Source organism: Meleagris gallopavo, chromosome 16 (genome assembly GCF_000146605.3).
Source record: "Meleagris gallopavo isolate NT-WF06-2002-E0010 breed Aviagen turkey brand Nicholas breeding stock chromosome 16, Turkey_5.1, whole genome shotgun sequence".
Taxonomy (NCBI): Eukaryota; Metazoa; Chordata; class Aves; order Galliformes; family Phasianidae; genus Meleagris; species Meleagris gallopavo.
The window spans coordinates 6,575,590-6,590,196 of NC_015026.2; the positions used below are offsets into that span (position 1 = coordinate 6,575,590).

General features: G+C 51.9%; 1 protein-coding gene across 1 annotated transcript; it reads right to left on the minus strand.

The window, feature by feature from the left end:
- Positions 1-4,471: 4,471 nt before the first annotated feature.
- On the minus strand, positions 4,472-14,578 carry SCNN1G (sodium channel epithelial 1 gamma subunit). The gene is made up of 12 exons (XM_003210677.3): positions 14,227-14,578; positions 13,276-13,570; positions 12,660-12,853; positions 11,630-11,733; positions 11,052-11,215; positions 8,317-8,415; positions 7,075-7,192; positions 6,880-6,958; positions 6,720-6,777; positions 6,418-6,479; positions 6,163-6,238; positions 4,472-5,955 (listed from the first exon to the last, which is right to left on the minus strand). Exons 1-12 carry the CDS (start codon positions 14,541-14,543, stop codon positions 5,566-5,568), a joined length of 1,956 nt encoding a protein of 651 aa, XP_003210725.1. The 5' UTR covers positions 14,544-14,578; the 3' UTR covers positions 4,472-5,565.
- Positions 14,579-14,607: the final 29 nt, after the last annotated feature.

The window sequence follows — 14,607 nt, forward strand, 5'->3', positions numbered from 1 at the left end:
CCATTGGAAGGAGGCCCGCACCGGAGCCGGTTGGGCTGCGCTGTTAGCGGCGTGCCGTGCCCGCCCGGAGCTGCCGGGAGCTTTGGCACCGCGCGGGCGGTTCCGAATGGCTCGATGTTTTATGTCAAAATCGGTTATTGGTTTTTTTTTTTTTCTTCCTCTCACTATTTTTTTTTTTTCCTGGAGGCCCCTTGGCAGCTGTGTTTAGCAGCAGGACGCTGCTGGGCACGCTTTCCCGCGGGTGTTTTATACACCGCCGCCTTCACGTGCGGACTATGGGAAGTGTTGATGCTTAAACAGAAGGCAGCGGCGGGGCACGGCGGTGGCCGTCTCCTGCCGGGACGAGCGACCTCCGCCTCGGAGACACGACAGCAACGCCGCACTGCCGCGGTGTGGGGATAACTCCCGGCGCATCCCGAGCGGGGACCGGGAGTGAGGGGCCCTTAGAGCCATAAATCACCTCTCAGTGTTGTAAAACACGGTTGTTCCTTGCTAGGAAAAGTAACCATAGCTCCGTGTTCGGTCAGAACTCGGTCAGACCTTCCCGAGTGTCCCCACGTTTGTTATTTGGGAACAAAAGGGATTTTTATTTCTAAATTGCACAAGAACACCTCCTGCCGTGAGGTCAGACATAGAATGCAGGATCGTATTTAAGCAGTGTTTTCAGGTGAAGCCAGAACGAACAGGTTTGGTAGTGAACATCAGCACTCACCTGGCCTATAACTTCCATCTTGTCAAAATAATCGCCCTTCTATTGCTGCTATCTCCCACAAAACAACAGCTGCTAGCAGCACTGGCAGCCCTGATGCTGAGCACAGAGCAGGCCGTGTTTGTTCCATGGTTTGAGCACAGTCAGTGATGGAGGTGACCTTGAGTTTTGCTCAGCCTGCTGTCGTGTCTCCCGCTTGCTTCCCGAGAAAGTTTACTTCATAAGCAGAAACCTGTTGCTAAAAACACAGCTGGGAGGCAGGCAGCAGTGCCCCCACACCATGGCATTGTGCTCCTGCTCTGTGTGGCGGGGCATGATGCGCTGCTGGTGGCTGCTAAACACAGCTGGGAAATGAGATCTGGGGACAATCTGTGCTGGAAGCATCAGCTGGCCTTGGCTGTGTCTGGGAAGGTGAAAATGTTGGAATGACGATGGTATAAAGAAGGTTGCAAAGGATCCTGGAGTGGCTTCTAGGTTGAGGTAGGGATGAAGAAGTGCAGAGCAGCTCACACCAGAGCCTGAGTTGGAGCATCTGGGACATGAAAGAGAACCCCTTGAAGCTGCTGGGTGGGACCCATCTCAGCCATGGACAGGGCACACAAGTCTGTAACTGCCTCCGTCACCCATGTCATGCTGTGCTGCTCCTGGCTGAGCGCTGCCCTGCACAGGGGGTGGGTGCAACTCCACAGGGTTCCCCTGCTTCTGCTGAGCCCACAGTGCCCACAGTGCCACCTCTGGGGCCATCGAATGGGGTCACAGCGCTGCATCCCGGGGACACTGACCTCCCACCGTGACCTCTGGTAAGGGGATGGGAAAGCAACCAGGGCGTGCTGCAGGTGCTGTGGTTTGTTACTGTGCGTTCGTTTGAGTGGCCCCAGGCAGCACACACCCCCCAGCTTGGCACAGCGCTGCCGGCGCACAGCACAGGGGCTGCTTGGGGGCGGCAGACAGGAGCTGCGGGTTGCTGTGCAACACTGCTCACTTCTGCATCGGTCACTTCCAGCCACGTCCCTGTGGGACCAGGGAGGCAGCGCTGCCCGCACTGCCCTCACCCTCGTGTCCCTCGCTGCCCGCGGAAATGGCATCCCCTGTTCCTATACATGGTGCAAAGAGGCTAATTCAGCACTTTAATCGCTTGTTTTATCAGGTGTCCTTTCAGAAACAACGCCATTACTAAACAAAATAATACAGCGAGTAATTTAGTTTCAGCCCGTAAAGTTGCAGTCAAAAGATACTGAGCATCCAACCTGCCGAGCTGTTACACGGGCAATCACTGCATATAAAACCTTTTAACTAATCTCTGTTTGCGTTACAAAGATCAGGCAGTAAAATGGAGCCTGGTGAGGTTTACAGCCGGATCGCTGCCCGCGGGGCTGCCGGGTCGTCCCAGTGCACCGCGCTGTGCGGCACCGAGGGGCAGGAGGGGGCGATGGGGGGGGAGGTGCTGTGATGGGGCAGAGAGGTGATGGGGAGACGGGGCGATGGGGTGATAAGGTGATGGGGACTGGGGTCACTGCCAGCGCTGCTGTGGTGTGGTTTCCATGGACACCCTTTCCATGCACACCCCTTGGTTTGGGGAGCTCCAACCATGCTGTTTGATTCAGAACGTGAGGGAGGGCAAGCCTTATTTCAGCTGCAGACTGACTGGTGAATGAACCTCAACCCACGGCTGCACACATCTTTGTGCCTTAAAACAAGGATTTGTCACAAGTGGTGATGTGATGGGGAATTAGCTGCACCGATTTGCTTTTTCTGCCATAAAACTTTAGCAGAAAAATTAACTTGGTCACGACTGTGCATCGCTGTGAGGTACAGCCCTCATAATACTATGCTATGGAAGGGGAGTGCTGTGGAGAGCCCCAGGGCACTGCTTTATGATCCTTTCCCATGCTCTGGGGACAATATGTAAAATATTTTGTGACCAATGAACTTTTATAATGAGAAGGAGACCTAGGGATGGTTGCTCGCTGCAATTATCTCAAGGAACTCGTTGTACCTTTCAGGATTGATTATGTAAACTTGGGTGAGAAGGTCTTAAAATATAACAGAGGAAGAACTGTAGCAATATTGCCCTATGAAAACATCGTGATTCATGGTGACTCCGAGCGACAGCGGGCTTTAGCCGTGCTTCACAGCAATTGCATCTTCCGCTGAGACCGCAGCGTGCTTTTAGTTTCAGATGAGTTAATGCAGTAAATGCGGATGTTTTTCCATCTCTGGGAGTATACCTAGGGAAAAGAATGAGGACAAAGACACAGAGGAATGGTCATGTCTTGGGATGCTGCTTGGGACTAGGCTTCCACAGCCAGCTGGAAATTCCCAAGGTCTGATTTGGGTTTCACCCAGATTGACTGAAGGGCACCAAGACACAGACCGTGATGCAGGAGAGGACAGAACACCCAAACACACCATCCATGGGCCCGGAGCAGGGCTGTTTTCATGTTTGCAGCTCCAGCTGTGTTGCAAGCAGGCTGGGAGCAGAGCGAGTCCCAGCTCAGCTCTGAGCTGAAGCATGATCTCAGCGTGAGCCAGGGGAAGCGCCGCATTAGCAAGGAACTCGCCGCACTGCATTCCGTGGTGCTCCGCGCACGGCACAGCGCAGTGCCGGCCAGCAACCGTGCCCATGTCGTGGTGCCCGGAGCGCCGGGTGGGACAGAGCGTGCCCCATGCCCGTGTCCTACATCCGCATCCGTGTCCCGTATCTACGTCCCATGTCCCGTGTCTGTGTCCCGTGTCTGCTATCCCTTGCTCACGTTTGTGTCCCTTGTCTCCTGTCTCATGTCCCGTGTCAGCGTCCATGTCCACATCCACGTCTCCCATCCCGTGTCTCTTGTCCCATATCCATGTCCATATCCAGGTCCCCTATCCCATGTCTGGGGTCTCATATCCCCTGTCCCATATCCATGTTCATATCCTTATTCCCTGCCTATTGCTGTGGTCCAGCTGCCCTGACCGGGTGCCCTCCCTCTGTGCTCTCTGTGCTGTGTGTCAGCATCCCTGTTCTTAACCAAAGGTTGCTCAGGGCTCAGTCGCAGTGCCCTGCAGGCGGTGGGGTAACGGGGCTGTGCTCCGTATGGGTCAAAGCACCACATTGTGGCTGTTATCTGCTCTGGCACCATTTCATTACACTTTTCTGGGTCAGGATGAGTAAGTTCATGTCCTGAAAAAATTAAAGGCGAACAAGAAAGGCAGTGCACATCTGTTCCTGCTGTCACAGGTGGGGGCTGAGCCCGAAGGCCTTTCCCATAGGCACGTGCCAGAGATGCCTTTCCCCAGCCCCGGCCATTTACATTAATGAGGCATTCAACCCTCAAACCTGTTTGTGGCCCACTGCGATGTCACCGCATGAAAGGGGACTCTGGGGTACCATCCACCCTATCGATGCTGCACAGCCACGTTGGTGGCGCCACCAGGAGTGCAGGAGACCCTTGGATGTAAGGAAGAGGCTGTTCACACTGAGGGCAGTGAGGCAGCAGCACAGGGTGGTCAGGGCAGCAGCAGTCCCGATGCAACAGCGCAGGGCAGAGCTGCCCCTGCTCCCTGCATGAAACACAGCCTCACAGCCCCTCTGCAGACCTGTGGGCACAGCAGTGTGGGGCCACTCCCCAAGAGCCTCTCCCATGGGGTCCATTTCCCCATTGCTGTGAATGGGGCAGGTCCAGTTGCGAGGAGCACTCAGGGCTGGTTTAATGGGGGGGGAGGGGGTGAGAAGGAAAAAAAAAGTGGAAGCATTTATTCAAAAATATATCTTTACTTTTTTTTTTTAGTTATTCGGCTATTTAAATAATCCAGTTAAAATATATTTTATTGCACATGAAAGAACCTTTCTGGATTCTCACTTTCCTATATAAAATAAGTTCATCTAGAGAGAAAAAGCAAGAGAGGGACTCCTGTACACACACATGCATGCACACTTGCACATTCACTACTCAATACCACAGCAGCCAACCTCCTGCAGGCTGCTCCTGCACATCGAACAGCTGCAGGCAGTGGGGATGGGCTGCAGCGGCCACTGCAGGAGCAGGAGTCAGGCAGGAGCCCACAGGAAGGCAGCTACAGGCCAGAGAGGAGAAGCTGCAGCCCATTGCTGTGCCCAAAGCAAGGCACACACAGAGCCTGGGCAGTGCCAGCAGTTGCTCTAAGGCTGTGTGTAACGAGTGCCTCAAACCATGTTAACTGGAAGAAGCTTATGGGATACCCCATTCATTACTGCAATCTGAATTTGATTTCATGCCCTTTTCAGGTGATTATTTTGGGAAGACTGAGGTCCTCCAACTCAAGCTGTGAGTAACTTGCTCTGCACACACATCTGTGACTGTCTTAACTTCTCATTCCAGAATAACACCCTTGGAATCAGGATCCTAATAAAAATCCACCTCGAGAACCTTCCTCCTATGCACTGTGTGCTCTTTCCAAACCTCTGTCTTTCCCCTTCCTGCATTCCTGAAAGCCTGGGGTTTTTCCCCCAAGTTAAGCCACACAGCAGAGAGCAATTAGTGTTGATAGTCAGTGTGGCATCAATCTTCTACTATGGAGTAACTCCTGTCCACAAATGATGGGGTGCATGAAGCTGGTTGCTAAGGCAAGTCCTCCTGGCTCAGTGCTGCATCCTGCTCCAACCACCTCCTGCAGTAATTAACTGGGGAATTGGTGTTGTTTGAAGTTCCTAATGTCTCTAAGACCTCGGCTTTTGTGTCTGAGCTTTGCTCAGAGAGGCTCTGACTGCAAGTTCCATCCCTGAATAAGGGTCTGACCCAACAGCCCTTCAGTGCTCGCTGGGTGTGCACCTCTCATCCTGACACAGGGCAGGGGCATCCACCTCCAACCCTGGCACCCGAATGAGGGGTGAAGAGGCATCAGTGCTGCTCAGCCTCCAGCGTGTCGGGGAGCTGCTCCGTGAAGGCGGTCTCCAACCGCAAAGTGCTGTAGTTTGGGGGGGGAGTCCTGGGCAGGTGGCCCTCCTGGGGCATCGGCAGGCGCAGGGCGGTGTTGAAGGTGGGCAGGTCCTCATCGATGCAGGCTGGGTTGTCGTGGCCCTGCTGCTCCTCATCTCCCACCTCGGGGGGTTTGCCCGTCCTGTCCCTTTTCCGGTCGTTCCACCACTTCTTCGCTTTCTGCCATTGGCGCCGCATGACAATGGAGAACGAATCGATGAAGAAGACCTCGATGATCTCGATGACGCAGACAACCGAGCAGCTCATCCACAGGCCCAGCTGCCCGCCAAAGTTGGACAGAAGGATGACAATCTGGGGGACAGGGGAGCACAGAGTCAGAGGGCACCTGCTGCAGGGATGCCATGTTGTACCCAGGGTTTGCAGTCAGCCCCCCCTCCAGGCTGTTCAGGGCAGCCTGGAAAGCTGGGCAGGGCAGGGCAGGACTGGCACCCCCCATGGCCAGGTGACAGCCCCCAGCCCGCAGGAGTAAGGTGGCACAGCCCTCGTGCTCCCACTCACCGTGTTGGCAGGGTTCTCCGAGATGAAACGCTCATTCAGGTCTTTGTAGAACACCATGAGGTTCGCAAGGTCTGTTCTGAGAGGGGGTTTGGTAAAACAATAACATGAAACATACTGAAAAACTGTGCCAATAACCAGTTGGACCAGTAGGGCTGGGCCGCTCTAAGGGAGCTTTTTCCCCAATTGCCATCATTAAGGCTGCTGAGATTGTATCTGAGCTTGAGGTGCAAGCTAGAAACAGAAACGGCAACTTACTTGTTCAGCTTCTTGTTGATTTTCTGTCCTTTGTCCCAGGAGAGGACTCGAAGCATCCAGTCCTGGAAACAAACACAGAAAATAGTGCTATGGCTGTGTGCACTTGTGCAGAGAGATTCACTAGAAAGGCTCCACACCTCCCGGGACCAGCTTGGACTCCAGAAACAAATGTCTGTGATGAGTCAGCTGTCCCACGGGGACATGAGCCAAACTCCAGCTTAACGGCTGACATACACCCCGAACCCCACCTTGGGGTCTGTTAGCAAAGTGAGCTGTCATAACCGTGCAGAACAGAAACTGACCTCAGATGCAGTGGAGGGCCACTGGGCGATGCTGGTGGTAAGCGCCCACTCCTTGAAGCTGCAGGGAAAGGCAGACAGTGAATGGTGAGCCTGCGCCCACACACCTACGCACCTCCGCACCTCCTGCCTCCGGCAGGACTCACCTGCAGGCAGGACTCACCTGCAAGCATCCTTGCAGATCTGCTGGCAGCCCAGCTGCTCCTTCACAAACTTCTCGTGCAATCTGTAGTAGCAGTACACTGCAAGAAAGGAACATGATGGGTATTTGAAAAGCTGGAAAGAAAAGCAGTGATCGTTTGCTGGAATGGGGCTAACAGGGTGCAGGTGGCCCCTGTGGCCATCACCTGGCACTTACTCCAGTTGGGGTACTTCTTGTAGTTGCAGTACTCGGCCCCATTGGGCAGCGGCTGCGCATACTGGGCACAGCCACAGGACTCCACCATGGCTTTCTGGAAGCAGGAGTGCAGGCAAATCTGGGAAGAAAAAACGCAAACTGTGCCTCAGAAATACAGGCTGCTGCCCTGTGCTTGTGTAGCACTACCTCCAGCTCCCAAAAACTTGCCCTGCTCCTGACAGCAGCAATAGAATGGGAACCCCAGGTTCTGCCAGCAGTGAGTGCAAACAGAGCAGGAGCTCTGCAGGTTGTGATGTAGTGCAAAAACAGGAATATAATCATTGTGAGGGGAGATGCTCCCTTCCCTCACAGCCCTGCAGTTTTTCCCATGGCCAGGGAGGTTTTCAATGGCACCCAGGATGTGGAATCACAATGTGGTGGGTGAGTGACTTGCTTGTGAAAATGTTCACAACTCTGATTTGTGTTGGTGCAAATTTGGAAATCGAAAACTGGAAGGGTTAAAAGAGCACTGGAGGCAGAGTTCGGTGCTGAACTGCTTCATGAGTTGGAGTAAGCACGATCTGGGCTATGCTTCTAGAACTCTGGATGATATCTTTTTTACCCAATCTCAGCTCACTCGAGCCTTGAGTTCTGGTGAAGAACTGTTATTAAAAACCTAGATAATGTCTGTGTGATTCTGCCTGGCAATGCAGCACAGCAGATTACAGGTATAGTACACATAAAACAAAAACCCAGCCTACGCACAGGGTTTGCAGAAGGCAGCAGCTAATACAGTTATCATTCTTCAGTTGTTCTGACACTATCCAAGACAACCCAATTACAGAAACCATGCAAAATTAGTGGAAACTTACTCTGCAAACAAACATTCTGCTATCTGGATACTGATTAGATGGTATCTGTTATTCTTGGAGTCCTAAAGGTCACAATTTCTGGCTTCAAGGGTTACTAAGCTGCAACATTTACTCGGCCAATATTTTCCAGTCTCACATTGCTTGAAAATTGCCTAATGAGCTCATGTTCCCTCTTTATCTAACAAGGTGCCTAAGGGAACTTCAAACATCAACCACTTAGGAATAAAACTTGGATTCAAAAATTGCTGTGGCATTTTACATAGGTGATTAAAAGCAGTGATCCTGTGCATGTACTGTTAACAATCTCAGATCTGAACTACAGAATACTGTTGAGCTTTTCATGAAGGTAGTTTCCAAGCAATTGATAAAAACAAATGCAATAGAGATTTACCTGGAGGGAGTAGCTCTTGTTATAGAGATTTTCTACTGGTATATCAGCACCAGTCTCTGTGCAATCACTGTAGGGTTTGCTCAGCTTGCGGGACCGTGTCTGAGAACAGGAAAAGAACAATCTCAAGTTCTGGGCATCACAGAATGCACAGCATTTAGCAGCAGTTCATTGGAATTCTAAGACCTGAAGTGATGGGAAAGGTTGGAACAGCATACTTACTTTCTGTCATCTCAAATGATTATAAAAGGGTTTTTGATTTGTAATGCTCATTTCCCAAAAGTGCCCTAGCTGGGCTATCTGGTGTCTCTCTGTACCACCTCTGCAGGAGTGCTGTGGTGATATCACTGTAACAGTGAATGGCTTCTGTAGAAAATCCTCGCACCGGGTTTCTCTCCCTGCAGGCTCCCAGGGACCATACACCACTCATCCTGAGGACAAGGCCCCAGGGCTGCACAGCCCCGTGCTGCACTGAGCTGCTCCTGCTCTGTGGGGAGTGGCACTTCAGGCTCAACAGCACCTCTCCAACATCACTCCAAGTGAAATGTTTGTGTCGCCCTCAGCACCGTTTCCACGAACTGCTCTGACCCTTCTGTTGAATGCTCGCGGCTTTCCCTATTCTGCAGTCTCTGCCCAGAGAAAAGAGCTCTGCAGTGCCACGTGCTGTGCTCACGTGTGACTTGGATCCCTCACATTCACCAGACCCCATCCAGGTAACACTGCTGCCTCCCCCAGCCCCATATTCCCACTATCTTTCTGCTGACATTATCCACTTTATGGTAAAGAAAGCGGCCTGAAATGACAAGAAACAATGCATGCTTCAGAATCCATTCACCTGTCTTTGTGAACGGAGTTTGAATCAGTGGCTGAGCCTTTAAAGGACCCATTTTGTAGGAAGTGACAGATGCTGCCTACCTCAGTTCCCAAGGCCACGCCTGGCACCAAGCATCACCCCTCTTTCTCACTGCAGGAATGCTAACTCTGCAAGCATGGACTTGGCAACAGAAAGCCCTGGCGTGCCACTGCAAGTTGCTGCTTTTAGAAATATGCTCAAAACTCTCTTTGCAGGGATACAGAAATTTGGGACTTCAGTATTACAGACAACCTAATTCCTCAGAGGGTACTCTCTGGCAGATGATAGATTCTTCGTACACATTTTTCTTTTTGTCATGGCTTATACCCCTGCAAAAGCATACTTCATTCCAAACTAAACATTTACCTGAAGTACTGAAACTCCTACCAAGCAATGCCTTGTTTGCATTCCTAACATCTTGGAATATTTTTAGAGGGAGGGCAGTCTTAGTACCCAGCGGAAATACATGAGCCATAGCCCAGACACTGATGTCTGCATTTGGTAAACGGCCCTTGCCATGCTGAGGCCTACAGAGCAGTGCTGTGTGTGGCACATGGCTGCTGTGTCCTCCTTCACACCCTTGGATGTGGGGACATGGCTGAGCCAGCAGTTTGGCTGCAGCCTGCTGGGCCAGCTCCCTGCAGCCCTGCTTGGCTGTAGCACTGCTCACCTCTCTGCAGCCCTGCTTATCTCCCTGCAGCCCTGCGCTTGCCTCTCTGTTTCCCTGCAGCATCCCACTCTCCAGGTGAAGGCTGCTGCTTTGGGTCCAGACACCAAGTCCAGCTTCTATTTCAGCCGATACTTTTAGGATGTAATCAGACCAAATCTTCATGCCAAATCTTTTGAACGCAGCTACCAGGATGTGTTCAGTCTTGTTTTTTATGCTATGCGCAATAGCCCAAACATACCGTGCCAGGGAACTTTTACAGTAAATACTGATGCTCCATCTGCAATGACTTTCTCCCATGCAGTGTATGAGTTATAGAAGAAACACAGTTTGGCAAGAGCTTGCCTCCTTTCATTCTCGTTTTGATGTCTCCTGTTTGCTTTCTGGTTTTTGGGCAGCGTTTATCCCTGCTGGTTCCACCAAGCAGTTGGTGCCCATTTTCCAGTCCTAACTATCTGCACATTTTAAAACCATCAGCCCTGTCCTTAATGCCTTTTCTAATGCGTGGAGTATCTTGATCTGGCACACCCAGGGGCATACAAGGGCAGGCTGATCAGTTTGACCCATCAGTGATGAAAGGGCAGAGCTAAAAGGCTCCCCTAACAGCCCATCCAGATGAAAGGGGAATGCCTGGCTGTGCTGATGGCACTGCTCTATGCGGGAAGGAGCCTCCTGGGTCAGGTGCCTGTCTGCACTGCACTCCCTGGGAAATCTGTGAAATCTGGGGTGAAGACAGAACCACTACCACCAAGGTTTACTTTGCAGCTGGGACAGCAAGAAACCAAACAAAACAAGATGTGCACCCTCCAGACTGCTGTGGTTTGGTCATCCCATAGATCTGGCCCTAAAGCAGGCTGCCACCGCCCCGCTCAGCCTCTGCTGACCCTGCAGCCAAACTGGGTGTTTGGTTGCCCAGTGCTGTGGCTGTGAGCTTTGCAGTGAAAACAAAAACCCTGGAAAGCCAAAGAGATAGAGAAAAGGAAGGGCAAAGCAAGTTCCCAGGAGCGGCAGCTTTATGAAGACCTGATCTTTGACCTGCACTGAGGAGAACTTTGCTCAGAAAAGTGCTATCAGGATTTTCCTGGGGGCCCTTCAGCTGTACAGATGGGGTACCAGCTGCCTCTCCAGCTGTGGCTGTGTTTGAACACCGTCTCAGCTCACATTTACATCTGTTTCATGGAAATAGTGCTGTGCACCTTGAACCTTGTGGACACTCACAAAGTGCATCCCTATGGAGGTGGCCGCCGCTGTCTCAATCTCTGTGCCAATGTCCTCAATGAAGGGATATTCATCTTGGTCGTGGACAATGATCTTGGCTCCTGACGACGTCACCAGGAAAGGATTGTAGTCTGCTTCGTCGATGTACAGAACAACCTGCAGCCCTGAAGGACAGAGAAGCAGGGGCTGCGTTACACCAGAGCTAGGGCCCACTTGTTCTGGGCAGCGGTGCTGAGCACTACGTGGCCTTAAATGCAGTTTAAGAACCAAGCAATGCCTCTGCTGTGCTAAGCAGCAAGTCGTGGCCCTGCACAGCCCCAAGTACTACAAACAGAAGGCATCTCCTCGGAAGGAGCAGAAATTACTTTAAGAAGTTATATAACCGGGAAGCAGTAATTTCAGATTGGAAAACATTAGTGATGCAACGATATTATCTTTGTATTCTCTGGCAACAGTTTGCACTAGTTCAAACAAGCACTTCCCCAATCAGGCTGCACATCTAGAGCCAACACATCAGTCACCCTCCAGCAGGATCCAGTTTGCCGAGCAGCACGCTGACAGCTCTGCCAGCTCCTTACCGTACTCGCTGCCGCCGGTGGAGGTGCTCAGCACCGTCCCGTTCTCCCCACTGTTGAAGGTGTAGCAGTTGCCATGCAGAGGGTGATGGAAACGTGTGAAGTGCCTGAGAAATCAAACATTGTTACATTGCCCCCTCTGCAGTTTTACCATCTCTGGCAGAAACTCAGCAGGTTTGGATGTTGCTTTGGCAGAGACAGAGCAGGATAGGATTTTTCTTTTTGCTTCCCCTTCCCTACCCCCCCCTTCCTTAATATCTTGAAACTACATGGAAACATGACCTGGTTTAACAGCACCAGGAAATTAAAAGTTTTGGAGGCTTTCAGGGGGGAATGGGGGCTCAGAATTACTGAGCTAGCAGGAAAGGGGCAGTGGAGGGCAGAGTCCTTTTTCATCCAACAGCCTAGTGTCTACAGGGACACAGACCTTCACTTTGCAGGAAAGATGCCATAGCCACTGCCACGTCACACCCTCGTGATTCAAGCACGTTCACGTTTCTCCTGAGAATCTCCCCTCCCACTCAAGCAAACGTCGTAATTCCAAGAAAATATTACATACTTGCACGATCACAGATATAAGAAAAGTGCTTCCAGAAAAGATTCGGCAATGCCTGCTGAGCGCAGCCAGCTTTGCACATGGCAGTGGGAAAACTGCCAAAGCCATGTACACAAGTGTAATTCTATCCTGACGGCTGCACCTGGGAGCTCTGCTGTTGTCCCCAGCATTGAGGGATGTTTTCACTGCTGCCAGGGCACACAGCAATTGCACTGCAGTAATTGTAAGCAGGTGGACCTGATTACGTCCAAAACAATTATGTCCAACTAATCCAGTTTTATCTGAAACGTGGATAGCAGATACTAAGACAAATAAAACTAAAGACCGTAACTGAAGTTTCTTAATACGTGGAAGTTTGTTTTCATTTAGAAGTGGAAGTGGTTCTTGCTGGAATTCAGCAAAGACCAAACATTAAATTTCTCCGTACTATACACTTACACTTATGCATTCAGAAATAAGCTGTTAACTGGCACTGACCTTTTGTCACAAGATAGGCCATCAAAAAAACATGTCAGTAGAAGGTCATCAGCAGAATAACTCAATTCTTCTTTAGTCTCCAAGGGAATCTGTGCCATGATGTTCATGTAATGCAGCTTGTACCACTCTTGGATAGCATTAACACCAGAACTGAATGTATAAAGCGCACACTCACTGCTGTTGTTTGCATCGCACTGACAATTACAAAGGGGAAGAAGCATTTCAGATGAAAAGAAATGATGTGCTCTATCAAGTATGCCTCGTATCATTTCTTTCTCTCAATAATAATCACGTGACATTACAGTGGCAGCAAGTGACAAAAGGGCACCAAAGACCTTTCATCTGGGGCTGAATGGTTTGATCAAATGTTTCAGGCCCACAGGAAAGGTCGTGGATGGCATTAGCTCTATGTTGGCTGCACTTCACTGTTGGCATTTCTATTCCAGAGAGCTGGAGGTGTGTATGCAGGCCACCATGGAGGCACAGCAGAACGGGGAAAAGATCAGAAGGAGCTTTAATCGCTGCCATTAAACAAGCTATAGATCTCTGGGTTACCTGCCTCAGCCCCTTTGCCACCCCACAAGGAACATGCTGGTCAGGGAAGGATGGCACTCACCAATTGGAAGCCGATGATATCATTTGAATCTCCAGAGTTCACTATGGACGAGTCCTTGTGGAAGACGCTGCCCTCCACTTTCCTCTTCCGCCCGCTGCGGAAGTCAATGGCAGTCCTGAAGGAGTTCTCTAACCTCAGCAGTGGGATCTGCCTTAAGAACAGGCTCTCGGTGCCGTTCCAGTCGCCCGCTGCCCGCCTCACCTTGGACTTGCCCTCTGAGAATCCATAGAACGTCTCCAATGCTTTTTTTGTCTCTTTGTCCAACTCAGATAAATAATCTTTCATCGAACTGTACCTGCGTTGGAGAAAACATGAGAAAATCATGTTGTTCGCCTCATCTTCCACTGGTTTAACCCATCTGCAGTACTGCACCACAAATCCCATCGCTCAGGAGCGCTCTTTGTCTTAGATTGGCGTAGATCTCCTACAACCCTGCTAAGTTAAATCAGCGTGGGTAGGGGGAGTGAAGGGAAAGGACCATTAGGAGGATGCTGACTGTGGAGAAACCTCCCCAGGATGCTGAGCTGCCAGAGGGATCGGCAGGCAGACCGAGGAGCAGCGCAGGTGGGGACACAACCTGCATCCGTAACCAAACGACACCCGTGGAATGTGGGGGGGGGAGCTGGGGGAAGCCGGCAGTGGAACAGACCTCGGCAGAAAGGACGGCAGAATAAAAGCATTGCTGATTGAAAAAGGCAGAGCATCCCGCGAGGGATGGAAAAGGTGACAAAGGAAGGACAGCCGCTCCTTTTGCAGTTCTCAGGAGATGGCATTGCTTGTAACGCCGGTCCTGGGAAAAGGGAACCTGATCGGAGCCGCAGAGCCGAGCGGACCGCCTCCAGCACAAAGCCGCCCGGAGCGGAGGCTCAGCGGGCAGCGGGAGGATCGCAAAGGGCCGGACCGGGGGACGCGAGGAGCCGGGGGATGCGGGAACCCCAGCGCCGGCCTTACTTGTAGGGGTTGATGTTGCAGATGGTGACGGCGGGGAAGGGCAGCTTCTGGAACTGCACGGTGACGGACACGGACGCGCTGTAGTAGTTCAAGAGGAGCTCGGCGCACTGCCAGAGGATCAGCCCCACGGCGCTCAGCGTCAGCAGGATCCAGATGAACCTGCGCAACCGCCCGCGGGACACCACGATGCGGCGGCAGCCGTGCGTGTTGGTGTTGAGGCAGTACCAGCGCATCAGCTCGCGCAGCGTGGGCGCCTGCGGGCCGCGCACCGGCAGAGTCTTCTTGATGCGGGCGGTGATCTTCTTCCCGGGGGCCATGGCTGCGGGCAGAGCGGGGCCGTGAGTTCCTCGGGCTCGGCGCTTCGCGGCGTTCCGCCGCGCA

Coding starts and splice junctions, on each gene's coding strand:
- SCNN1G (XM_003210677.3), bottom strand. CDS start 14,543: ATGGCCCCCGGGAAGAAGATCACCGCCCGCATCAAGAAGACTCTGCCG. Junction 13,571..14,226: donor TGCAACATCAACCCCTACAA/GTAAGGCCGGCG, acceptor TCTCCAACGCAG/GTACAGTTCGATGAAAGATT. Junction 6,959..7,074: donor CAAGAAGTACCCCAACTGGA/GTAAGTGCCAGG, acceptor CCTTTCTTGCAG/TGTACTGCTACTACAGATTG.